The sequence below is a fragment of the Nelusetta ayraudi genome, unplaced genomic scaffold (assembly GCF_046127955.1).
Source record: "Nelusetta ayraudi isolate G7.1 ecotype Tasmania unplaced genomic scaffold, CSIRO-AGI_Nayr_v1 ptg000004l, whole genome shotgun sequence".
In the NCBI taxonomy this organism is placed as follows: Eukaryota; Metazoa; Chordata; class Actinopteri; order Tetraodontiformes; family Monacanthidae; genus Nelusetta; species Nelusetta ayraudi.
The window spans coordinates 17,595,473-17,622,603 of NW_027466054.1; the positions used below are offsets into that span (position 1 = coordinate 17,595,473).

The following is a 27,131-nucleotide window of genomic DNA, read 5'->3' on the forward strand; positions in this document are numbered from 1 at the left end:
CAATACTGAGGTTATGTTTAGCAATAGCGAAAATTATAATTCTAGCTATTAATTCAACACACCGTACACATCGTGTAGAACTACATTAAAGACGGTCATCTGTTTGTAGCACACTCTCGATTCTTCCACCAAACTTTTTCTGACATCATCTATTACGGTAATATATTCATTCATTCATCTTCCATACTCGCTTACTCCCGAGCTCAGGGTCACAGGGATGGTAATATATATATTTAGCAAATGGTCCATCAGGTTTAGTGGGAGGCTAAAAGCTGACATTTTTTTTAAACATGCTGCAAAGCCGTGGGTGAAAAACATGGGACGGCACCTTGTGTCGTCCGAGCTCAGTTTGTCGGCACTGCAGCTGTTTCACATTGGTACCAGGAGGCGTCAACAATGGGGACAATGGTAGGATGCAGCGCCCCCCAGAGGTGTCCTTGCTTCCCGCCCTCTTTCTTCGAGGCAGGCATCATGGGACGTCGCCCAGCCCGTGTGACTCGGGTGTGGGCCGTTTTGAAAAGGCCGGGCCGCTGGTTTTTGGTTCAAACGTTAGCAGCTGTGTGGCGACGACAACGACAACACAAACCTTGTTTTGGGGAAATGCAGCGTTCGTGGGGGATACACCGCTAAACAAGTCAACTACAGACAATACATGGAAGTAGGAAAACCCCCGCTTCACCTCCTCTATCCTCCGACCCCCCATCCTCACCCGAGGCCTGGAGGAGGGAGTGCGACTCCCATTTCCCTCGTCATTCTGAACCTGGTTTCTCGAAATGCACGAAATTACCAAATTGACCCCTCAAAGAGGAGGTGTCCCCTCAACTCTGACTTCCAGCTTTGCTGCAGAACCTAATATTAATTTCTAAAAAAATAAATAAAAAAAAGTTTTCAAAAAAAACAAACAACACAAAATGACCTCTTGACTCCTCCCACTGCCCACAGCAGAGGAAGTGGCCACCCAGACCTGACCTCTTCCACTCCCCAACCCCCCTGTGCGCAGACCTGACTTCCAGAAGCTTCTTCTAGAGGAGAAGAAGACACCCAGAGAGGCCAGTTTGACTTCAGCATTGGACTCCTGGGAGCCGCACTGTCCGCCGTGTGGGAGCTGTGAATCCGAAGCAATGGCCGAAGGTAAGTCCGTCCTCTGGAACCATCCCGCATCTACAGCTGGACCTCGCCAACCCCCCAACCCCAACCCCACTACCCAAACCCCCACCACCAGCCTGCTGTAGACAGGTCAGGACAGGAGAACCAGGGGTTGGGATTACAGCTACAAAAGTATCTCGTGGTAACTGTCTTCGTGTGTGTCTATCTGGTTTGGTCCTGTGTCAACAGCGATACCGCTGCGAGAGAAGAAGCAGAGAACTCTACCGCGGTCAGATGGGTGTGGCCTCAATAGCTTTGATGGTAGGTTCAGTCATTGTTTCTCTCCTCACCGCTGTGTGTGGATTTTCTTTCAACACATGTGGACATTTATTAAGGTCTCGGCCTTCTCATTTTTTATTATTGCACTTTTTGTGTACTTTTCTTACCCATGCAACCAGTTTTCTTGAGCTAACGTCTCTAACCTATATGTTTTCCTCTTTTGTTTTTTTTTGTTTTTTTTAGAATGAATTAATGCTGACAGAAAAAAATTTCTGTAAACAATTATTTATTTATTCACATTTTCTTTCTTGCGTCACATAAAAGTTTCTTTGCTTGGTCTGACGTGACTGATGTGTCAACCAAAATGACCAAAACCCATTAACCCACAACTTGTTGCCTTCCTAATCCTTAACTGCGGCATTACAACATATTCCATGTTATTTTCATTATTTCATGATATTTTGAATATGGATGTAGATATATGGAGTATTTGCAGGATTAGGTGACTCCACCCTCGTCGACCATCTCAGAGCTGGCGTTCCATTAGGAAGACGGCACACACCAAAAAAATACCCTCTACGTAACCTCAGGGAAAGTTTTACATTTATGGTTTCACAAAAATACTTGAGACATTCGCCATCACTTTGGTTTTCTTGGTTAACTATTACATTTGTATACCCTTGTCTTGAAATTCTCTGAAAAAAACAAAAACAAACCGTCAATTGTTTGACAGAAAGCGATCATTTACAATCTACCCTGCACACTGCCGCCACCAAATGGTGAGTTGTGGAAGGGAACGATGTGCGCTTGCAAACTATTTGAGCACATGATGCGACATTTTGCAATATCCAACGTGCAATGCGGCACTTAACAACACGTTTGCGTGGTGTTGTAATGTGAATTGTTCACTCTGCTCCTCTCATATGAAAAATGTTGAGTTTGTGTTTTAATCATTTAAGAATTCATATCAGTAAATTATCCACTTGGATCACACAAAATAATGTGTCATTCCACTTAATGACAAAAGACGACATGACACCACTTGCAGCTCTTTCTTATTTTTTAAATATCATTAGTTGGGGAATTGGTTTCTTTTCAAACAAACGTGATGGAAACGAATTGATGGACAAACACCATATAATGTACCAAACCAAATCGCCACTAGGTGGTGCCAAGCAGAAAAATAAAACCACGAGGCTGCGAAAAAAAGAAAAGAAAAAAGAGAAGAGCATCTGAATCATTTGGAATTGAAAACAAAAGCCTCACTGATAAATCTTAAAGAGGGGGAAAAAAATACAACCGTGCAGCACGGTAAACGGTCCAGTGCCTCAGCCGCAATTTCACACAGAAATTCCACCCTCCGTCCATTTTCTGTCGCCACTTCATCTGCATTTGGGTGCATATGTTGTCCATGATTTGGGAAACCATTGGGAAAATAAAATAAAAGGGAAAAAAGCAAAAAAAAAAAAAAAAAAAAAAAAAAACAACAACAAGCAAACATCTCCTAGAGTAGAGTTTTATATATATATATTTAACCTTTTTTGAGCAAATGGCACCTTTTTTACATTGAAAAAACCCATGGCACACCACCAACCAAAAATAGTATAAAAGTACACTTTTCAGCGTAATATTTTGACAATATAGCCTGTCTTATACTCACCCTTTCTGGGCCTGTTTAGAACCACACAAAGTGGACATCCTGAGATAAAGCACAGTCACTTAAACATTGGAATGTTTTTAAAAACAAAACAAAAAAGAACAATTAAGTCAAATTGGATAATTTTTCACGGCCCACCTGACGTTATCTCCCGGCACACTAGCGTGCCACGGCACAGTGGTTGAAAAACACAGTCCTAGGGGTGCAGAGAACAGATGCTCGCTGTTGGTCTGGCTTGTGAACGGTGACCGTCCTCCCTGTGTCGCTGCAGCTCTGGATCTGCCCGGGGGGCTGCGGATAGTCCTGGTGGGCCGCACCGGCTCGGGGAAGAGCGCCACGGGCAACACCATCCTGGGCCGGGCGGCCTTCAGGGAGGACCCCAGCCCAGAGTCCATCACCAGGCACTGCGAGACCCAGAACGGCGAGGTGGACGGCACCCTGGTGCAGGTGACCGACACGCCGGGCCTGTTCGACACGGGCATCTCCGAGGAGGAGCTGAAGAGCCGCATCGAGGAGTGCGTCAAGATGTCGGTGCCGGGGCCGCATGCCTTCCTGCTGGTCATCCGGCTGGGCGTGCGCTTCACTGAGGAGGAGCGCAACGCCGTCAAGTGGATCCAAGACAACTTTGGCGACGACGCCTCCATGTACACCATCATGCTGTTCACGTGCAAGGACCAGGCCAAGGCCGACAGCGCGTTGAAGGAGTGCAAGGAGCTGCGGCGGCTCTCCATCACCTTCGGCCGGCGCTACCACGCCTTCAACAACAACGACGCCGACGACTTGCGGCAGGTGGCCGAGCTGGTGGCCATGATCAGGGAGATGGTGCAGGACAACGGGGGCAAGCACTACACCAACGACATGTACGAGCGGGCGCAGCGGCGGCTGTGGGAGGAGGAGGAGCGCCAGCGGCGGGAGGCGGAGGAGCAGAAGCAGGAGGAGCGGCGGGTGTGGGACGCCCAGCGGGACCAGCAGGAGCAGGAGAGGGCCAAGGAGAAGCGGCTGCGGCTGAAGAACATCCGCGTGGCCTCGGCGGCTGCCGGCGTGCTGGTGCTGGCCGGGGTGGTGATCGCTGTGGGGGCCAACACCACCGTGGCCCTGGCGCTCGGAGCCCCCGTGCTCATCATGGGACTGGTGTGCGCCGTTGCCGCCATGTGCATATGGAAGAAATTTCGGTGCAAAGCAAAGGACGAGGCCCCCGTCTAACGTCTTCACCGCCCGCCGGCACCTGAAGGACCTCGTATTGTAGCTGGATTCAGAAATTGTTTTTCATTTGAGTGACCAACATGGGAGGTGAAGGGTTGTGGGAGAGGGTGGCTTTTAACTTTTGCAAATGCCGAAACACTAACTAGTCCCGAAACAAAGAAACAATAAAGAAATTTATCCTGATTGTGTCATTTGCGAATGTGCCCTGATATTTGTGAAAGTGTGTAGCAATTTTCAAATCTGTTGCAAATTTTATTTGTGAAAATGTTCCTGGGGGTTCGATGAAAGTGTTCCAGTATGTTTATGGTGCAGCAGCCTTGCGAGGGTTCATTCGACAATAAAGCTCTTCAAATCTCAGTATACTTAGCCCTCTGTTTCATAGCCACCTGCTGACAAAAAAAAAAACAACCTGATATTTTGTTTGTAAAATCCACGTTTGTTGGAATTGTATAAAAACAAGGAGAGCCCGAGAGGGTGGTGCCAACATCTGGCTGGGGGCAGTGACAGTAGGGTTGTCAGTGCCCTTTGTGACATCACGAGGCAATGGAAGGGGAACAGCATGGACAGGGACATAAGCAAGATGGAGGTGGTTGTCACTAATCTGGGAGAGGTATCAGGGAGCTGTTTGTGCACCTATATGACATCACTAAGGGTCATTTTCAATGTGTTTTGGCAAACACTCTCACGAGATGGAATTTTCTCATTTTGGGGGCAATTCAGTGACTGGTGAGACACACATATTATGATTGGACAACAATGGGGAAGTTAATTCTGCACAACATGCGTCCTTCGAAGTTGGTAGTGATAAACTCCTAGGTGATGATGTAACAGAAAGTCTGTGAATTTATTTTAATCAGGGGGTATGAAATGCTCATTTCTCCTTCGGGCTCCTGTATTGATTTATAGCTCATGTAACGTCAGGCGTACTGGACAGTACAGTTGTGCTCACAATTCAACCCGGTTTTGCACAGATTTTTGTTTTGATGTTGTTTCAATTTGATGACCCTTGTCACCCATTTTGCACAATTTATGGCCCCTCTGACTGCTGTGCCTGACTGCGATTTGCTGTTTCCCCTTTGCCGTATTATTAGCAGTAATACAAGCTCATTTCCTGAAAGGAAATGAGAGACAATGGAGATCTCCCACTGAGCAACTGGGATTTGGAGGCAACATCCTCAGGACAGGCTCCCGCTCCCTCACTGCCTGCGAGTCATATGCATCGTGTCCACTAATACACCCGAGAAGGCCTGTACAATGATCACAAGATAGTTTAGCTCATTGTTTACCGTGATGGGCACAAAAATGAAAACTCCCCCGGTTCTTGGAACATTTTCAGCTCCACGTTATATATTTCTTATTTTTTACAAAATTTTGTTATTTTAAATTATTTGAAACTCTTTATATTACAGATTTATTGACAGAATTTGTGTATGGTGAACGGTTGGAATAGAGATTTGGACTAATGCTAACTAGTCATCCAGGATCAGTCACAAGGTTCAAACAATCCAAAACACGTGTGTTCAGGCTTTGAGGGGGTAAAAGAACAAATGAAGAACAAATGCAGCACTGCCAGGTATAAAACAGAGTGAAAGCGTGGCAAAGTATCACAGACCGTCTAAATACACAAGTAGCGCACAAATACACATTCATTCCAATGAAAGTATTGCAATTAAATTACTGCACTCTATTTATGAGTTTGTGATGATGAGATTTTGTATTGACAGGTGAATTCTTTGGTGTATTGCTGCGGAACAGAGGTTATGCCTGCCAGCTTTTTCTCCTGACACCATACAGTGACCCTCAGGAAGCACAGCAGCCCTACAATCATGCCCATGCCAGGACTAGCTGAATGTGATAACACTGTGCAGTGTTTAGTGAAATAACTGGTTTCTGTTGTGGTGACTGTTTATAGAGATAAGGGATGAGGTTAAATAGATCCTGGAACTTAGCCTGGTCTGGAGCAGGCTCACGCCACAGAATAAATCTTCATGGTAACTTAAACCGTAACATATTTCACTTCCACCTATCCCACTTTTGTGCAACTGGATCACGGATCATTTGAGCCAGGATAACCAAGATATCCCGGCTTAATCCCTTGTCCTATTTTCGTGCAATGGGCCCCAGGTGTACACAGTATGGATAAGTGCGCGTCCATGCCACATAATATACACAGAATATATACAGAATGTATATATATATATTAGGGCAAGAGTTCAAAAAGAAATCATTTATTCCAGCTGCGGGACCGTGTGGTGCAAGTGATAATTATACCACTTGAATCAATCTGAAAATATTCTTGCAATTACAAACGTCAACTGACTTAAATGAAATGACAAATGACAATATATTTGTAATATTTTAATGCAGTACAATTAAAAGGATGTAACACGTTTAGAAAAAACAGTGATATGCTTTAAAACACATTATTTCCTTACAAGATTCATGGTAGAAATACAGGAGTAGCACTCGTCATTAATCTTAGCCTGGCCATTAGCCTGGTCTGGAGCAGGCTAGCCGCAGAGAATAAATGATGATAGTAATTTGAACAGGAACATTTTGACCGGCTTTCATGCAACAGAATTGAGGCTAATTTAAAGGCAGGATATCCGACACATCCTGTCTTAATCACTTATCTTATAAGATTTTTCAGAGCGCAAAACAACATTCACTGTGATTTTGTGAAACAAAGTCAAAAGTCTTGGAAACATGCAGTACAGTGAGCAAGGAAATAAACACGAAGAATCCCCAAACCCAGCTACTGAGAAAAAAAAAAAAAAAAAAAAAAGCGAGACGGCGCCAGAGCTTGTGTGATGGTGGTCTCTGAAAATGTTTAGAGAACGAAATGTTTTGCCCCGCAAATTAACAAAAAAAACTGTGTCAGCAAAAACCCTGGAGAACTCCGCACTCTGCATGGAGATTCACGCTTGTCAAGTTGATCTATTTATTTTATTTTCAATCTCATTTTGTGCGCCTCTCCCCAGAGCAGACAAGCCTGGAGTCTTTCTTTACACATAAATGTTTTTTTTTTGTTTTTTTTTTAACAACAGATCTGAAGGGAAAGCGAGCGAGGACATGTTGTTTTTCAGAATCTGGCGGAGAATGTTGGCAGTGACAAAGCGATGCAGCGAAACCTCCCCCCCCTTTCATTTCATTTGTCTGTGTAGATCAGTGTTTCTCAAAGTGGCGTGAAACACCGGAAGGGAGACGGGGCGCCCGGGGGAACTAATGTTTTCACGTAGGAACTTCTTCCACCGCGGAACAATTAACAAAAAGTGTTCAGGAGGTTGTAGCTAAGAAAAACGCTAGTACACAGGATGGACAAATATTTGACAGGGACGAAAAGAAGAATTCAGGAGTCCGGCGGTGGCCAGTGTTCTTTGTTGTTGGGCACTTTTGGCTGTAGAATCGTTCTCGTTCCGCGAGAGAAAAAGCCAGAGGACAGTGAACAGTTTTCGAGCGCTGATAGAACGTAATCAAACACCTTTGCATCAGTACGTGATCTATGCCACGATATTATGACTTAGCTCCCCTGAAAGCGTGGCTATTCTTTGCACTTTGTGAGGAGATGGGAGCACAACATGAAGCTGTGCTGTTTCACAGCGAAGCCAGGTGGTTGTCCCGAGCAAAAGTGCAGTCATTGGACAGAGGACTGTGGGAATTCTGCTTCCTTTCGCCACACCCGATCCCTGTGAAATAGGCTTTTCAGCTGTTGCAATACTGAAAACTGAGTACAGAGCTAAGCTCAACATTGAGCCTGATCTGCGAGTGGCAGTATCAAGCCTGCAACCCCGCTTTGAGATGTTGTGCAAAGCAAAACAGGCCCATTGCAGCCACTAATACAGTAACTCTCACAAACTCTCAGTACTCTTGCCAAATACCTTCATTTGTTCTTTTATTTACATATTTAACTCAATTGTTTGTGTATTTGTGAAGTGAATGAATAGTTATTTGCACAACAGAATAACTTGATAGAAAACAGAGGGAATGTTAATGATAAAAAGGGTTCATTTTCTTTATTGGATGTTACAAAAGTGGTTTGCCAAAAAAAGTTATTTGCACAGCAGAAAAGTGAAAGGAGTATTCTTGTTTAAAAAGTAATGTTCAGGATTTGATGTCACAAAGAGTGATTTGCTGAAGTTGTTTATTCGTACAAAATAAATGATTTCATAAATGAAGAGAAATGTGAAATGAATGTTCATGATAAAAAAAAAGAATGTGGTGTGCCAAAGGTAAAACATTATTTGCACAACAGAAATGCATAAAGCTGGTGAGAGGAGTTTTCAGTTTTTATGTTGTTTCAGTAAAGTTGAAAAAACCTATTTTGTCACAATTTTCTTCCTCCAAGGTGGGGCGTGACAGAGAAAGTGCACACGCTGAGCCGTTGCTGTCTGAGCGCGCAACAGCAGCCGGGCGGAGGGGTGGGGGTCAACCAGACTGGTTGTCTGGTTGACTGGATGACTGGATCATCAACGAAACATCGTTGAGATCATCAACATGAGCAGATAATGTCACGGTAGCTCCAGTGTCTAGTCTGAGCAGCTCATGCCCATTAAACACGGAATCGTGAAAACGGCTGTCTCTTTGCAGAGCCTCCCGGACTGTTTCCCCTTTGTACGCGTACACAGTTAACTCCGCAACAACATTTTCAAGTTCCGGGTTTCTCACCATCCCTGGACCTTTTCTTATGTTCACGTGAAACAATACGACGTCATCCGCTTGGGAGGAATCTTCTGGCCGATCGTTCCCCAGTTCGATGTACGTGACAATAAGAGGATTATCCCTGACCAAGAAGCATGGCAAATGATTACTTATTGCGCGACTTTGCATTTTAATCATAAGCTCATTTTGTTTATTTTCCTCATGAAGTTTTTGAAAGTTTTGAAAGTCCCTATGCCTCTTCAAAACGTTTTTTATACATCCTGGAGTGTTGCAATGTAGTTGTTTATTGGGATTCCCAGCTGCGCTCCACTTGATGATGTGTGAATGACGCTGCTTCTGGAAATGTAAAATTAAATAAATAAAAATACATAAATAAACATACATACATACATACATACACAAGTCAAGTTCAGCCAAAATGAGAGCAGCCATCCATTTTACAGCTCACGTTTTTATGTGACCTGCCAGATATTTAAAGGTATCTGATTGTCTATGTACACGACATATTGATATTTTTAGCTGACATTTTGTTTACCTGTTTACATTTGTTTAATCATGTTTGTCCTGGCATTAACCTATTTTTTGTTATATTGATATTGATTGATGGGGTAATATGCGTTTATTAACACCATGGTCTAAAAAGATTTATGCTATGGTGACACACGCATACGTACACACATATATGTGTGAGCTCAGCATGTAACCCAAATGTTTCGGCTTGCTGCTTGTGCTTCACTCATCTACAGTCTTGTATGCAAAGCAAGGGCGTAACTTTGCGTTGAACATTGTGGTGGTTGAGATTTCCACCTGTGAAGCAGGTCTGAAGATACTGAGGCCCCTGTCAGATACGTTGCTCCTTTATACTGTTTTGTGTTGTCATGTGATCAACTGTAATCAACACTGATACTCTTACCATTAGTTCTCATTGATCCAGTTCTTAACAGTAATATTTTTGATACTTTCTTGAGAAATAAAAGAAAACTTGATCAAATTAGGAACAATAACTGAAACCACAGTGTTATTTTTGCTCCCCTCCAGCATTTTTTTTTTTTTTTTTTTTTTTTTTTTTTTTTGTTTCTGAGACATGTGATTACAGTGCATCGCTTCAGTGACATGCTGAACCCCATCAATCCACCGAGACCAATGCGGGACCACGATGGGTCTCGGCCCACCTTCTCTGTCTCTATTGTGTTGAGAGTAAGAATTAAATGACAAACCTTTGCAGCACCTCCTGGAGAAGGTTCTCCCTCTCTCTTACGCTTGCCACCTCGTCCAGCCTATACATAAGGCAAAAATGTTAATGTTAGCAGTGCATTTAAAGAAAGAAATACTGTTGAAGAGACGTGTGGATGACGTAGATTGTGCAAAACCCCCTGCTTTGCTGCACAGAGAGCAACCAATCAGCGGCGCAGTACGAGCGTCGTAGCAGCCCAGACAGAGCAAGATCGCCTATCGTGCGCAGCGTTCACCCTTGGATGTGGTGACGAAGCCGAAGCGAGACTTTCAATGTTGACGTTGTGCGTGAATGTCGAGTAAGTCAACAATGGACATTTATTTTCTTGTTTGTTTACCGTTCACAGCGAGATGTGTGGGATCTGAGGAACCGTCATATTGTTACATGTGTGGAATCATGGCGTGAAAACTCGGAATTTTCCAGAAATCTTCATCTGAAATCAAGTACAGTACAACCATAAAATGCCAATTTTTGGATGAACTTTACTTTGAAATGCTACATCAGAGATGTACGAAAATTATTGTGGAGCATCCTGGTGAGGTGTACTACCAGCCTGCGGTGGAATCATGGCGTGAAAACTCGGAATTTGTCTGAAATATTAATCTGAAATCAAGTACAGCACAACAATTAAATAGCAATTTTTGGATGTGCTTTATTTTGAAATGCTACATCAGAAATGTCTGAAAATCATTGTGGAGCATCCTGGGGAGGTGTACTACCAGCGTGCGGTGGAATCATGGCGTGAAAACTAGGAATTTTCCTGAAATATTCATCTGAAATCAAGGACAGCGACACGCTTCTCCCTCTTCCTCTGCCACTGTGCGAAGCAGTTAGCAGTTACCGTAATACCTGGCGTACACAAAGCAAGCAGAAAGCGAGTGTCTGCTCGCTCGAACGCTTTTGCCGAACTGTTGGCTGGCTTGACCGCAGTTCCCGCGGCCACAACTTTGTTGTCGGTAAATGTGATCCCGGTATTGTTGTTATGTTTGCTTTCACTATATATGTATTCAAACGTGGCACACTATCTGATTGTGTTTGTAGTGTTGGGGAAGCATTATATATGTTGGGATACGTAAGTTTATCGAAGTTTATACTGCGTAATGATGTGGTGCGATGCGCCCCCATGTGGTCATTATTGAGTACTGTTCGAAGACGTTGTGGCACACTTTTTATTATTTGGATAAATGCATGCTAAATATCTGTTTAGTCATTGTATTTTCATATTTATTGCTCTTATTATATATTAACATACTCATGTTTCATTTTCTGTATGCTACAAGGAAACTACACATTTGTCAACCTGTCCTGCAAGTTATGAGTGGAGTTCAATAAAACGGATAAACCATTGGAAGTAGCTGCTGTTCTTCTAACCGAGGACAAAGGCCAGACAAGTGTACGCCAGCATCAAAACTAATAATTCACATAGATGCTGTAATGTAGAGGACATTTAATTACAGTGCATCACTTCTGTGGCAGGCTGTGAGCAGGAAAAGAATGAGGACCATGTTGGGTCTTGGCATACCTTCTTTGTTTCTAATGTGTTCATAAAGTCATGAGAGAAATAATTAAATAACAAACCATTGTAGCATCTCCTGAAGAAGAGCCACTGTCGCTCCTACTGCTGCTACGTGGTCCAGCCTATAAGGCAAAATTATCATGCAGTGCATTTAAAAAAGAACGTAAAACAAAAATGCTGCTGATGAGACATAACATAAGTAAATGAGATGTGGATGAAAAGAAATGTGACACTCACATCAGCCATTGGTCCTTTGTTATTAGCTGAAGGACAAACAGAAAAGGCTGTCTTCAGAGGAGATGTAATAATAATAATAATAATAACAATAATAATAATAATAATAATAATAATAATAATAATAATAATCAAACTCACTCACCTCGACTGGAGACTGAAGCCTGGTGTAAAATGAGGAAGAACCTTCTAAGAACCCCAAACAGAAACCCAAACCCTGGCCTTTATTCCCTCTGACAATTGGCCCCTCCCATTGCCAGAGATTTCAACGAAAACGAAACTTATTTACTTGATGTTCTGGGAAGGCTTCTTCCCTTCCTGTGAATGGTGTGCCAAATAAGACGCAAGACTTTTTCTCTTCTTTATTTGGTAACCGCCCCATCTTATCAAAGAGTGCAGTTTTATCTGCCGCTTCCATGTTGCATGTTGTGTGGGTGTGTTTGTGTGTGTGTGATTGCTCAGACCTTAATATACGCTTTCCTAAGAAAAGCCGGGTCTCAAAGCCACAAATGTAAAAGGAGCTGGAATTTCACTAATTACTTTGACGTGTTTCCACTGGCTCGGTGCGGTAGGTGCCAGCTCTTCTCGGTACAGTACAGTTTGGTAGGGAACTAGACTGTTTTGTTAATATCTTGAAGAGGTTTCACCTGTCCATCCCATCCCATCTCTTCCCCTGTCCACCATAAAAGGCTTCTTCAGTTATGACCAGTTCGGTCCAATTGCCTTAACTTGACCCTCAAGAAGCTACAACTGTTTTAATCACAGATCATGTGTTGACCACATACCATCTTTCAACAGACCCCTCCACAATCACATGTATGCTCACAGGGACTGTGCTACAACTGAAGACACTGTAATTGATTAAATAAGTAAAGTTTCTCACTTTGCTGCATTTCTATGTCTTCTGTGTTGTCTTGGAACAAACATTTTGGCCTTGGTTCTCAAATCACTCCAGCTTAACCATGTATTCACAGAAGACAGACTTTCTCAGACTTGGGACTAGCCATCCATCCATCCATCTTCTATATCCACTTCCTCCTGCACTCAGGGTCAAGGGGGTCTGCTGGAGCCGATCCCTGTTGGAGCCGATCCCAGCTGTCATGGGGCAAAGGCAGGGTTACACCCTGGACAAGTTGCCAGTTTATCACAGGGCCACATAGAAAGACAAACAAATATACGCCCATTCACACTCACACCCACATCTACAGACAATTTAGAGTTCCCAATTCACCTCACATGCATGATTTTCGATTGTGGGAGGAAGTAGCCATAGAAAACCCACAAAGACAGAGAGAAATGCAAACTCCACATGGAAAGGCCCCCAGGCCCCGGATTGAACCCGCAACTTTCTGGCTGTGAGGCGACAGCGCTGAACACTGTGCCATTGTGAAGGACTTGGGACTGTAGGTTCCCTAAACCCGGAGACACACCAATAGATCGATCATTGATGATGGACACAGTCGAGAAGCAGAAGTTGGTGATCTGACTAGAAACTTGAAACTTTAATTAAATGGAGGAAGCAATAGAATGACACAAGAAAAGGGGCATATTTATTCCTCTGGTATGGACAAACAAGCCATCGTCTGTTTGCGGCGTCTGAATGACAGAACACGCAAACTTTTGAGGCAATCACGCACGCATTTTCGCAAGCCCCCTCCCATCTCTCCACACAGACAGATCTTTCCCCATCCATCCGCTGATGGGCACCATCCAAACCTTCAGAAATATTATTCATGCTGAATAGAGAAACCTGGTGTGTTTTTGCTGGAACTCGATGTTCCGTGGGTGTGGCCCACATGCGACTGCTGCTTCTGATGACCGACTTCGACAACAAGGCAACGTCTTCAACAAAGCGTCCTTGTGCACATGTCTGTTTGCGTAGCTGGTAGCATGCGTGTGCGTTAAAGCGTGCGGTCAGACACGCTGTGCAACCTCCTACACCTCCCCTGTGTGTGTGAGATTCAAGGGGACAAGCTGTCCAGTCAACAGACGACTGGCATCAGCATCTGCACATCGCGGCACCCTAGGCGAAATAGGATCATCGGTCATGGTGGACATCTGACCACTGAAAGTAAGTCTCATGTTTGCCGCCGTGCTGGCGCCTCATTGCTTTTGTCTTTTCTTGTTCTACCAATCTTCAGATTTTTAGTTTTACTGCATAGTAGCCCTCTGTTTGCAGCCTTCTGCAAACTACTACTGATGCTTTGTGGCACCTTCCACATGTTTGGAAGCGGGTCCAAATTAATGGTTGGTGTCAGTGAGGTATTGGTGCCCCTTGTGACATCACAAAGGTCCGATTTCTATCACTGCATGATTCAGCAAAACACTCACTGAAACATACAACTGGCTGAAAAAGTCTAGGCGGGACTACTCTGACGGATTGGAGAAACATGATTGTCATGTGAAAACATTGGCGACGTTGAAATGTTAACGTTGCCTCACTTTGGTTGTTTTTTCCCTTTCCTCAGTCGCTTCGATCCTGACTGGAAACTTTAGTCTTCGCTCCCCATGGCGTCCACAGGTCTTCAGCTGCTGGGCCTAGTGCTGGCCGTGCTGGGCTGGGTGTTTGGGGCACTGGTGTGCGCTGCCCCCCTGTGGCGTGTGTCGGCCTTTGTGGGGGGCGAGCTGGTGATCGCCCAGGTGCTGTGGGAGGGACTGTGGATGAACTGCCTGTCTCAGACCACAGGCCAGATCCAGTGCAAGACCTATGACTCCACCCTGGCCCTCCCCAAGTCGGCGCAGGCTGCTCGGGGCCTCACTATTCTGGCCCTGCTCCTCTGCCTCCTGGCCCTCATGCTAGGCGTGGCTGGTGCCAAGTGCACCCGCTGCATGGACGACGGCAATCAGGCCCGCAAGGCTCAACTGGGGAGGATGGCAGGTGTGCTGTACGTGGTGGCCGGGCTGGCCTTCTTGGTTCCCATCTCCTGGACCGCCTACGCAATCATCCGTGACTTCTATGACCCAGGCATTGCTGCGCCTCTGAAGAGGGAGTTGGGCCCGGCTTTGTACCTGGGCTGGGGTGCCTGCGTGCTGCTTCTGCTCGGGGGTGCTCTGCTGCACGTGGGCTCCTCTCCACCTGGGGAACAGGCGCTGCCCGTTTTTAAAAGGGGTGCCAAGGACAACCCACATGCTGGGGCAGCAGGGGAAGGGAAGCAACAAGACAAATCTTTTGTTTGAGCTCATACACAGTGGTGGAAGAAAGTTTTTGGACACTTCATGCATTTGTGACGTACTGTATTGCGCAAAGAATTAGTGATAAGTCTCCAAGTGCAGTTTCTTTGTGTCCATTCAGCTCAGAACTGGATGTTTAGGCAAGAAGACGCCCCCTTGCAACACATTCAGAGCACAAGAACTACAAGAAGTTAGTTTTCTTATTTTGTCTTATTAACAATAAACAAAAAAAAAAATTTGCTTGTGTGCATTTGAAGCAGCCAAACCTTTTCAAACACACAAACACAAAGAAAATCTCTGGCAAATATTTAATAAAAATAATTGGAATTGAGTACAATTTTAAGGGCGTCCGAAAACCTTTCTCCACTACTATAAGGACTAATGCTGGTGGAGACTAATATGGAGATGATGGTTTTCATGAAATTTGGGGGATTTCAATCTGATTAATAAGTAACCTTTTTTTTTAATCATTATACCTATTATAGATTATTGTAGCTTCTCAAAATGATGCTTTATTATTTATTATTTATTTGTACCTTCCACATGTATGGAGGGACTTGTTTCAGCTTTCTTGTAGACATCACAAAGGGTTGATTTCCAGAATTGCGTCTTGTAGCTCCCACTTGTTTCCATGAAATTCAGGCCAAGTGAAAAAAACTGAAAAGTGGAGTCTTCTCTTTTCACTGATGGGGTAGTTATACAAATTATGTCTTGAAACTACAGGGTCTTCAAATTATGGTCTGCAAGTTTTTGTATCTTGCTAAATCATTGTTTTATATTTATCCAGAAATCAAAAGGACACGCTGTGTTGGCTTGTAAATGGCATCATTATACAACAGTGAAATTTGAGTGTGGGTGGTGACATGAATTGTGGGAGGAGTTTGGATGGTTCAAGCTTTACTCGTGTGTGACTTACATTTCTTAAATTCCACTCTGCCTCTGCTTTGTGTGTGTTTGTGGGCATGTGTGTGGGAGGGACCTCTGGAGCAGATGTCTTTTTATTTACTACGAGTGAAATTTATAATACTCCGTCACACTAATCTTAGTAGCAATATGGCCAAAAATGTCATAATGCATTATAAAGTACGGTTTAAACATGATATTTTGATATGTTTTAATTGTTGTATTTTTGTCTTGATTGCTGACAGACGGGCCTCAAATTCCTTATTTTAAGACTGACTGATTTAAACTACACTTATTGACAATAAACCTGTGTATGTTTGCACTTTTAAATCTAAAAAGTATTTGATAAACTATGTGAGTTCACTGTAGTTCATTTTATCTCTTAAGATTAAAAAAACAACAACTAAGAAACAAACAATAACAAACCAAGAACAAGAACAATTTCAACTACGGTGATGCATTGGTTAACACTGTCGCCTCACATAAAGAATGTTGTGGGTTTGATTCCGTCACAAGCAAACTATTCTGTGTGCCATTTGTATGTTCGCACTCAAACGACTGAACCACAGCCATGACAACGGAGCCTCCCCTGCCCTCACTCGCCCTCTGTGTAACATCCTGTGCCAAACAGCACCCTCAAGTGGCCGAACCAGTCCAACACAAGTACAACTTCTTCACTGTAAATCTTCGTGGCGGCGGTGCTACTGTTCATGATTTAATCTACAGTAGTTAAGCCTCCGCAACAGCTACCTGAACCGGCCACTGGCAATATAATACAGATATACATAATGCTCGCGCACAGGACTTAGGGTTTTAAAGATGAAAATGATTTCATCGTAAGTTTAATACTGTACTATGAGGAGATATTCTGGAGTTTAATTGAGGGAAATTATTCTAAATCTATATCTATATTGGACGCTAATAGTAGCTAAAAGTAATGAGCAATAAATAAAGTAAAAATGCAAAATCAGAAGGAAAAACTGTATACAATGACCGCGTGTCGTCTTCACTTCCGGTTACTGTGTGTGTGTGTGTGTGTGTGTGTGTGTGTGTGTGTGTGTGTGTGGGGGGGGGGGGGGGGGGGGGCGTCTGCATGCAATCTTTTAACCATCTAGAGTCTTGTAAAAACATGATCTCGCAACCGTTTAACAGTTGGAACGTCACACCAATTGACGTGTCGTTGCTGCTGTGCGGCTTTCCTCGTCGCTCCATCCGCCCGTCCAAATACCCCCTTTCACTCGGGTCGAGGAAACTGCCGTCGCCGTCCGCTTAAAGAGACAGGCCTCCGCTGTGGCCTCGGCAGTGGCGGGAAGCGCCAAAGCAACGTGCGTTTCTCCTTTAAGTCAACCCGGTCGACACACGGCGCTGGTGAAAGTGGGGCCAGCGCGGGTCCTTCTCGGAGAAGTCGGGCTCTTTTCTCAGCTCCGCCGCCGACCTTTGGAGTCCCGCAACGGGTGGGAGGTAGGAGGCGCCCCGGTGCACGTAGGCCATTGGCTGGCTGGCTGGCTGGCTGACTGGCTCCGCTCCTCTTCCCTGCTGCTCCTTCGTGCTCCGTGTGTGTGTGTTTTAGCAGCCTAACTCCCAACACACACACACACACACACACACACACACACACACACACACACACACACACACACACACACACACACACACACAGAATTCGTGCCTCGTCTACTATTCGGGCTCGAGCGCACGAGCCGCACGTGCACGCACGCTCGCTATGTGTCTCGCGATGTTGTCGGAGCACAAAGTCCCCGCGGCGCAGCGGCGCACTGCTGGCCCTTATCGACATGCGTGAACATTAACGACGAGCAGCGGCGGCAGTGGCAGTAGCTCCAGTGCGTTGTTGACGTTTTCCGGGGTCCACTTAGTCTTTCTTCACAACATCCGAGGGGCTCTGTGGTGGTGGTGGTGGTCTGCTGGAGGATCGGAAGGACGCACAGACAGCCATGGCCGAGAAACGGATGTCGCGGTGGTACTTCGGTGGACTGGCGTCCTGCGGGGCCGCTTGCTGCACCCATCCTCTGGATCTGGTCAAGGTGAGGAAGTGTGTGTGTGTGTGTGTGTGTGTGTGTGTGTGTGTGTGTGTGTGTGTGTGTGTGTGTGTGTGTGTGTGTGTGTGTGTGTGTGTCGCGGTGTAGGCCTACAGCTGTTTCCGTCTTATCCAAGCAACACTCATCACCTTAACCTCGTGTTTATTATTAGAGCACGCAGTGTGCGGTGCTGCTGCTGCTGCTTCCACATGCCGCCCTTGTATGTATTACTCGACATCGCCTTAATTCGTGGTGCCTCGAATCAAAATGCTATATTAAAAAAAAAAGCAAAGCAGCAGCAGCAGGAGGAGCAGCTGACACACCTCGGCTGTGTGTGTGTGTGTGTGTGTGTGTGTGTGTGTGTGTGTGTGTGTGTGTGTGTGTGTGTGTGTGTGTGTGTGTGTGTGTGTGTGTGTGTGTGTGCCTGCCTGCCTGCCTGCCTGCCTGCCTGCCTGAGTGGCTTCACGCCAGATACTCCAGATACTCCAGCTTCCTCCCACAGACGTGCACACTGAGGCCGACGGGCAACTGTGGGGTCTGAGTTTGAATGGTTGAATGGTTGTTTGTCCCTCAATGTTTGCGACCCCCACCTTGACCCCCCTCCTTACCCCCACCCTGGACACCTATCGTCCCGTGTGCATCCTGCCAACACCTCCTGGCGTCGGCAGGGTTTGTTCTTGTAAATATTTGCCTGGCCGCCCTCCCTGTGCATGAGTGAGTGTGCTTCTACCCTGTGGCACCGACAAGAGAAGAAGAAGAAGAGATCCATACCCTTCGTTTCCCCTCTCCTCTCGTGAAAATAAAACAAGAGTGCGCCGCGTGAGCCACATTTTAAAAACCGACTGGCGCTCAGGATGTCACGTGAGGGTGTAATTTGGCACAGGAGGTCAGTAATTTGAAAGAAGAACAAGGAAGGAAAAAAAAAAAAAAAAACGTGGTACATCTGTGGTGCTGTTGAAGCCACGTGATGAAAAAGCAAACCCCGGTACAGGTCCAGTGGAATTAAACTGCAGCAGTGCGATGACAGCTGGAAGATTGTGGAGCAGACAACTGCCCACCGAGTGTAAGACCGCTTTGTTTTTGTGGAAGGTCCTAAAATTACATTAGTTTTAGAAGGAGGCTGTCAACAAAGGGCTAACTATGATCTTTTCTGAAGATCTGGTGTGTGTGTGTGTGTGTGTGTGTGTGTGTGTGTGTGTGTGTGTGTGTGTGTGTGTGTGTGTGTGTGTGTGTGTGTGTGTGCAAACACAGGCTACATGTGTGAGAAGGAGCGTTATCGCAACCACTACCATTTGGCTAAGGTGCAATTAAACACTTGTTTATGAACACCTATTTAGATATGAGATAACTAAATAACTTGTAAAGACTTTCTTCTTCTAACACTTTTGTAGTTCACTCCAACTGGAGCTTGTATCAGGTTTTTAGAGGACACACTCCAGCGCGAATCTGCTTCCTTTTTTTTTTTTTTTGCGTTGTCAAATGTTTTCTTAGTCTTTTGTTCGCCTTTCCTCTGAGCAAATGATTTGCCTTGTCATCTTGCACCGACTTCCCTCTTTTTTTCCCTCCCACTTCGAGCCGCGACTCTGTTGCACAATCACAAACCGTCTTTTGCCGCGTTTGACCTCTCCTTGAGACGGACATGCCTCACGTATCCCGCTGCCCCGCGACCTGCCAGCTGGCACCGTTTTCAACAGCTCGCTCATGTTTCCGCGTCGCGCAAGTTCCTGATCTCACGGGACTGAAACGATGCCGGAGAGCCGCGTCAGCAGTGCCGGTGAAAGAGCAGTCTTCTGTGCAATCGCTCGTTCCGTCTCAGTTGGGTCTCGGTTGCACTTTTTTGTCTTTTGTTTCCTGCTACGCATCTCTTCCTCAGAAACAAGAAATGTTTGTTTTTTCCCCCTCTTATCTCCTATGTCTTTTTGTCTGTGCGCTTGCCTTGGGCCACTGCAACAGCCGTAATAAAGGGTTACGCAACCCCGCTCTAGTCTTCCCGGGCTGTGATGACATACAGAACACTGTGATTTTAAGAGATCAGAGGCCTCGTCAACTTTTGCAGATTGCGGCAGGGGGACCGTATGACGCTGAGCCGCTGTGAAGGCCGCAGGTCAACAAACAAAAGGAGAAGATCCATTCTGTCACAACAGGATGTATCTGTCTGGAGTGTCTTTTTTTATTTTTTTATTTATTTATTTATTTTTTCTTTGAAAGTGAATTCAGGTCAAAGGAACTGGGCCGTGCTCGACGCTAGCGTTAGCCTAGCCTGGATGAATTGTAAAGATTGCAACACCGGGGCTGACGCTGGACTGTCTTTTTGGCCACAGGTGCACCTGCAGACGCAGCAGCAGGTGAAGAAGAGGATGATGGGGATGGCCGTTCACGTGGTTAAGAGCGACGGAGTGCTGGCCCTTTACAACGGGCTCTCTGCCTCCCTCTGCAGGCAGGTACGTTCGCAGAGTCTTTACGGCGCTTCACTCGGCTTCTCCGCAAGACTTAACTGAATGTGAGGAAACAAACTTCAAGCAAACTTTGAACAATTTTAAGTTAAAACAGGAAGGTGCCAGTGCCGTTTGGGAATTAGCTGGCCGAGTTGTAACAACCCCCCCCCCCCCTTTAGGTCAGCCAATAGGATTTGGCCAATAAGAGCGCTGCTCTTAGATCAAGACAAGATGTCATCAGTTATGTTGGCCATTTGCGCACAAACGTTGCAATTTAGTTTTCCATCAATTTTCTAATGGCTTTGAATTGCTTATTCAAAGGCCTAAAAAAAAGGAGGAATTAAAATGTACCAGGAATTGGAGCTTCGGGGCTCAAATGTTTTTCTCGAGAATTTTCTTTGAATTGCAAAACAAATTAAAATAACTCGCTGGGTAGTGATCCGACCAGGTTTCATTTGACACCCGTCTCGCCCTGCGAATAAGACGGCCATGTTTGCCTAAATTATACATGTTTATAAAGGTTTAAAATTAAAGAGCAAGTTTGAAAATAACAGTCTGCAAGTCAAGCACAAGCAAATAATATATGATGACAACAATGAGGAAGGGGGAGGAGAGGCCTCGCGTTGCGAGTTGAGTTGTGCTGATCTTTGGTTCTTTGGTTCAGGGACGCTTGTTTGTTGTAAAAGGCAAACTCCCTTTGCCCATCCCCCATTCTTTCTCTCTCCCCCTCCCCCCATCAGATGTCTTACTCCCTCACCCGATTCGCCATCTATGAGACGGTGAGGGACATGTTGGGCAGCAGCAACAAGGGCCCCATGCCGTTTTACCAGAAGGTCCTGCTGGGAGCCTTTGGAGGTCAGAGCACCCACACACACATTCTGCTGTCTGCACTTGGTGCCACCAATGCAACATTAGTTGTGAAAAAGGCAGAACTGATGCCGATCAGTTCTGCCCGTTGACTGTGTTTAAATATGGACGGAGTCATCGTCACGTCACCCATCGGTTTCCATATTTTGTCATTATTGTAATTATTTATTTTCAGAAGGGATTTAGACCCAACAAAAGAAACGGAACCAAGTTTGTAAAGGTTTGAATTGAATTGCTCATTTTTAGTATTTTCGCAACCAACTTTGGCGGTCCCTGCTGGCCAAAAAACAGAATGCGCAAGGACGGAATGCCCAGGACCCTGAATGCAACGCTAGCGGCGATAGGTGGATGCGTTCAAATAACATAGTTCCTTCTCATGCAGGTTTCACCGGAGGGTTTGTTGGAACGCCGGCGGACATGGTGAACGTCAGGTCAGCCGCAGGCCGTCTAGTCCACCCTTTATGTCTTTAACAACAACCACACCAATAAAAACATACTGGTGTGATCGAACTCCTTCTGATGTGACTTCCTCTCCGCCTGTAGGATGCAGAACGACATGAAGCTCCCGCCCGAACTGAGGAGGAAGTGAGTGCTGCAACCTGACACGTTAGCGCAGCTTGTTTTTGAACATTCTTATTATCGTTTAAGCTTAAACAAAACCTAACATACAGCAGAGGGAGTGTCTGTTAGCTCATTCACTTATTTTCTCCCGTCAGTTACAAACACGCCATCGACGGACTCATCAGAGTCTTCAGAGAAGGTGAGCACGTGTACGCAATGTCGTAACGCACACACACACGTGTAGCTAGTGGCATTCTGTGAGCTGACCTCTGACCCTGTGTGCTGTTCCACCACAGAGGGATTGAAGAGGCTGTTCTCTGGAGCCACCATGGCCTCCAGCAGGGGGGCCATGGTCACTGTGGGACAGGTGAGTTCAGTCCTGCTGCTGGTTCACAAACAAACACAGATACTTATTCCGACATCTACTTATTTTTCTGCTGTGAGCGTGTTTGAGTCAAGGTCCGCGCCTGCTTGCATGTTGTTGCCGTTGTTGCTGCTTAAAGCCGTCAGCGCCGAGGTCGTTCGGTGACCCTGACGCTGGAAGGTCGACGACCCCCTAATCGTTACTGCTTATTATTAGTGAAGATAATTGGATCAGCTGAACTTCTCTCTGCGGTGACGTCGCGTGGGTCGGTCACCACCGTCAGTCAGAGATTGTGGTGGAAATGCTGCTGCGCTGTTAACACGACCGTAGAGAGACGGGACGATTGCAAATGGTTTTCTTGATCTAAAGTCAAGACAAGACTTCTTTGACAAGAGTTTTTTAATGTTTTTTTTATTTTAATTTTTTTTTCATCCGTCCATTTTCGATACCCGCTTCTCCCTGAGCTCAGGGCCACGGGGGTCTGCTGGAGCCTATACCAGCTGTCATTGGGTGACGGCAGGGTGACACCCTGGACAAGTGGCCAGTTCATCGCAGGGCCACATAGAGGCAAAGAAAAAAAAAGACAAACAACCATTCGCACTCACATACACACCTACACACCATTTAGAGTTTCCAGTTCACCTCACATGCATGTTTTTTGACTGGGAGGAAGCCGGAGAACCTGGAGGGAACCCATGCAGACACAGGGAGAACATGCAATCTCCACACAGGGTCTCAGAATATCTATTTATTTATTTGATTTATTATTATTCAACTTTTTTTTATTGCCTTGACATTATGTGTCTTAATGAACTCCGCGTTGAAACTTTGAAATGCTGTACCTTCAGTTTGTGCTTCTCCCATGGCAACCACTATCAGGGGGAAACAAAAGGGCCGACACAGAAGAAGTGCTCCCATCTCAAGTGTTGTGGTCCGGGACAGCGGTGTTGTCCTCAAAACCATTTTTCTCTCAGGCTTGCAGTCTTGCTCCTGGTCTCTGTTAAGGTGGCCTCGACCCTCATTGTTGTTCCCTCTCGCTTTCAGTTGGCCTGCTACGACCAAGCCAAGCAGCTGGTCCTGGGAACGGGAGTCATGGGCGACAACATATTCACACACTTCCTGTCCAGCTTCATCGCCGTAAGTAATCGGCCTGTCTCGGCCGCCAGGAGCCGCTCTTCCTTTGACGTGACGTGACGTGACGGTGCTGTTTCTCCGCAGGGTGGCTGTGCCACCTTCCTGTGCCAGCCCCTGGACGTGCTGAAGACCAGGCTGATGAGCTCCAAGGGAGAGTACACGGTGAGTCCCGCCTCGCCTCGCCTCGCCGTCTCCTCCGCCAGACTCTTGTGCAGCAACTCAGCGTGAAACCGAACAGGATAAAAGCATCCTTTTTAGAATAAATAAATAAGACCAAAAACAAAAAACGTAATCCCCCTTAGTTTGAACGTAGGACGCTACCAAAAACACATGGAAGGACTTTAGAAAATACATGAAAAGGAACCTTTAAGTTTATTGTATGTTGTTTACTGCATATTCACTTCTCCTTTGACTTGGTGTCTTTTTTTCAGGGTGTGATGCACTGCTTGAGAGAAACAGCCAAACTGGGTCCGCTGGCCTTTTACAAGGTAAATCTGGGGACGAAATGCAACTTTCCTTGATTTCTGATTTTAATGATTGTGTCCTCATTGGTTCACGAGACTGTGGGCGGAGTCGACGGCATTATTTCTGTGCGATACACGACAGCGCAGCGATGGACAAAGTAGAAGTTGTTTCATACCTGCTGCTCGGCCTGTGGTTGCTTTTCTGTTAAAGAAAGAACAGTTTCCCTCACTGAAGTCACAGTTGATCATTTATGCAGGCAACATTTATAATTTCTTGTTTCGTTTTCTGGGAGAGTAAAGGTGTAGTTCAACCTTTATATTTTCACCAAAAGTAAACACGAGACAGATACAACGGGAAATAGCATTTATTTAAAAACAGACAGTAAACACGCCTCCTTCTTTGAAATAGCTGCCCTAGCGAGCCAAGGACCACTTTATGCCGCGGTGTTCGAGGCTTCCTCGCGACGAAGAGCCACGTCCTCTCGTCTCAAGACTCCTCGGATTCCCTAACTTAACGCGCCTCACGCGGGAGCAACTCGATTTGTTCCTAGCGCTTCGCCATTTGCCGCTCGTCGTTTTCGCGAATGTGGTTCGCCTGCCTCTCCCCAAAAGACAAAGTAAACATGTATTGAAAAAGCTGTTTTCAAAAAATGTATACACGTATAAATATATTTGTACACCATCAATAGTAGCTGCTTGTATTCACGGTAAAATGTACCCGACACGGAAGTTCCGTGTGGAAGGAGTTGGCGTGGATGTCCGCTCCGACAGGGAACATCGACGAGGACACTGAGCCAATGCAGTGCTATGCTCGTCGCTACATCACCACTAAACTCGCTTCGTCTCGCTTGGACCCTGGGGGATTGAGGTACCAAAACGGCGCCCCCTACAACTGTGTAGCGGCCAGTGCGAACGCCCTACAACCGCACCGTGGCGAGGCGAGGCGAGGCGAGCCCCCTTAGACCACTTTGTTTTGGTGGAAGGTCCTAAAAAAATAGTTTTAGCAGGAGGTTGTCAACAAAGGGCTAACTCTGATCTTTTCTTAAGATGGTGTGATGGTGTGTTTAGAGGTTCTCACCGTATCTCGTGTCCGCTGTTCAGCCGAGGTTTCTTCCAGGAATCTCCCGCCGATGTGTTTATTATCTCCCGGCTCTCTCCCCTCCAGGGTCTCGTCCCGGCAGGTATCCGCTTGGTTCCGCACACTGTGCTCACCTTCATCTTCCTCGAGCAGCTGAAGAAAAACTTTGGCATTCGCATCATCTCCTGAGCCGGCCGTTCTCCAGGACGTCCGCCCGGCCGGGATTCCAGCATTAACAACAGGAAGAAAGGAGGGAAGATTGGAACTCCGGAGCTCTTAATTGCAGACCAGTGCACGTTTGCCTTCTCTTTTTGCTCTGCCCAAAGGCGATGGGAGCTCAAAGGATGGGAGTCAGCCTGAGCAGAAATCAGCTCAGAAGGCTTTGAGCGGCAAAGAAAAGAAATTAAGAGATTAGAATTAACCAGCGTAGAAGTTAATCGTCCGCTTTCATTTCAGGCTGATTCTCAGCTGATTCTTTTTCTTTTTTTAACAAAGAGCCGTGTTAATTTTTTTTTTTTTTTTTTGACTGGAGATGCAATTAATGTTGACTGTAGAATGTGTTTCTGAAGCTAATTCCTGATCAGAACGTGTGATTTTTTTTTTTTAATGTTTTTTTGCTCTGTATCTTAATGTCCTAATCCTTGCTGTACTTGAGCCTAATTTCTCAGCTTCATGCAGTTCTGGCGACTGGGGAGGAGGGGTTGGAGGATCGACCGGTTGTTTTTCTTTTAATGGAGTTTTTAATCCCTCCTCCTTTCATCCTCAAGAAAAACGCTTTGTCAGCGTCGCATTAATCCAGCGAGCGGTCCTTCACTTTGCCATGCAACACGAGCGCAGCCTCGTCCTCAGCGGCTTTCTTACCCAGAGCCTTTATTTTGAAGACGACTGAACGGAGTTTTATGCAATTCCACAGTGATCATTCCCAGTCGGGCGACCAAACTCCTTTTTTTTTTTTGGTTTATCCCATTCCGCTTCACAATTGTGCTTCTTTGGGTGGACCAAGCTTGTCTGTCTTGTATGTTGTTGTTTCTTTCTCTCTTTTTTTTGTGACCCACCTCCACCTTTTCCCTTGATGTTCGTGCTTTTCCGAACAGAGCCGAGAGCTGCTGCAAATTGCGCACGTAGCATCCCCTCCAACAATCCCCCTCCCCCTTCGTCTCCTTCAGCCCGTAGGTGCCAAACCTGTACGACTCAGGATGCCTTTGTTTTTGTTTTTAAATAAGCCGCTTTGCCGACTTGTTGACTAACCTGCTGAGTAGCAACTTGTGCCGCTTACTATCAGTGAGAAGAAAAAAAATAGGGATATTTTTAGTTTTTAGAAAATTAAAATAATGACGGTTTTAATAGAGCTTAGTAGAGAGACTTCAGTCCAAATGGAAAAAAAGAAAGAAACAAAGAAACAAAGAAATCCACAGGTACTACCCGAAAAAATTGAATATCAAGTAAAAGTTGTTTTATTTTGGCAATTTAACATAAAAGATGAAACCAACAAATTTTATTGAGCCACTACACGCAAATTGACATCTCAAGCAATTCCTTGTTGTAACTCTGCTGATTTAGATTTTCAACTTATTAAAACCACAAACCCACAAACTCAGAAAATTATTAGTTTTGAGGTTTTTTTTGTTTTTTTGTTGTTTTTTTTTTAAAGTTGCAAGACCTGATCAGCAAAATCCAAAGAAATAAAAGCTTGAACTATATTGATTTGCATATTATTCGCTTATATAATATGTCAAATTCACCTTTTAAGTTGAATTGCAGAAATGCAACAACCTATTCTAATTTTCTGGGTGGTACCTGTATATTCAAGGTACGTTGGTTTCATGCTTCTGTGTGCCTGCTGCCTTTGCCGCCTTCGGTCAAGTTATGTTGCCTTACAGCATTGGTCCGCTAGAGGGCGGTATAGTTCCGCGTGAATAATTTTGATGCAAACCACTGGCGACCCTGCACCTTTAGAACGACCTCATGTGATCCCGAAAGTCCTTTGAATTTGTATTTTACTGATTAAGCCGAGCAATGACTTTGCAATAATAATAAAAAAGACTAATCTGAAGACCTGAGTTGTTTATCCGTGGTTATTTATTCCTTTATTCATTTCTTTATTTGATTCTGTGTAGTTGTTCAGGCCTTTATTCTGAGAGCAATTAGTATTTGAAATCTCCCTTTAAGAATATTTTCAATTCAGTTTGTGCAAAACGCTTTTTGTTTTTGCCTTTCTTGGAAGTCGCAGCATGTTTGCGAAACTAAAGT

At 45.3% G+C, this 27,131-nt stretch overlaps 4 protein-coding genes and 1 long non-coding RNA gene across 7 annotated transcripts in view; 4 read left to right on the forward strand and 1 right to left on the reverse strand.

Moving 5' to 3' along the window:
• The window catches only part of r3hcc1l (R3H domain and coiled-coil containing 1-like), a 145,585-nt gene that overhangs the window by 109,394 nt on the left and 9,060 nt on the right, over positions 1-27,131 (forward strand). The window lies entirely within an intron of this gene.
• Positions 978-4,582, forward strand: LOC142897600 (GTPase IMAP family member 4-like). The gene is made up of 3 exons (XM_076040049.1): positions 978-1,131; positions 1,336-1,407; positions 3,294-4,582. The coding sequence occupies exons 1-3, from the start codon at positions 1,122-1,124 to the stop codon at positions 4,223-4,225; spliced, it is 1,014 nt and encodes a 337-aa protein (XP_075896164.1). The 5' UTR covers positions 978-1,121; the 3' UTR covers positions 4,226-4,582.
• LOC142897617 (uncharacterized) lies at positions 8,213-12,798 on the reverse strand. Its single transcript, XR_012928468.1, has 5 exons — positions 12,014-12,798; positions 11,872-11,897; positions 11,697-11,756; positions 10,102-10,161; positions 8,213-9,220 (listed from the first exon to the last, which is right to left on the reverse strand). It is a non-coding gene; the product is annotated as an uncharacterized LOC142897617 (long non-coding RNA).
• On the forward strand, positions 12,835-15,501 carry LOC142897607 (claudin-4-like). Its single transcript, XM_076040061.1, has 2 exons — positions 12,835-13,939; positions 14,337-15,501. The coding sequence occupies exon 2, from the start codon at positions 14,377-14,379 to the stop codon at positions 15,043-15,045; it is 669 nt and encodes a 222-aa protein (XP_075896176.1). The 5' UTR covers positions 12,835-13,939; positions 14,337-14,376; the 3' UTR covers positions 15,046-15,501.
• Positions 17,067-26,941, forward strand: slc25a10b (solute carrier family 25 member 10b). Of its 3 annotated transcripts, none has more exons than XM_076040097.1 (11): positions 17,067-17,403; positions 20,300-20,419; positions 21,154-21,268; positions 21,663-21,711; positions 21,824-21,865; positions 21,997-22,040; positions 22,138-22,208; positions 23,250-23,342; positions 23,424-23,501; positions 23,771-23,827; positions 24,969-26,941. In XM_076040097.1, exons 2-11 carry the CDS (start codon positions 20,336-20,338, stop codon positions 25,068-25,070), a joined length of 735 nt encoding a protein of 244 aa, XP_075896212.1. In that variant the 5' UTR covers positions 17,067-17,403; positions 20,300-20,335; the 3' UTR covers positions 25,071-26,941. The 3 variants fall into 3 exon arrangements, with proteins under 3 accessions (XP_075896212.1, XP_075896202.1, XP_075896195.1); XM_076040087.1 differs by lacking the exon at positions 17,067-17,403 and adding an exon at positions 17,463-17,984; XM_076040080.1 differs by lacking the exon at positions 17,067-17,403 and adding an exon at positions 19,595-19,752.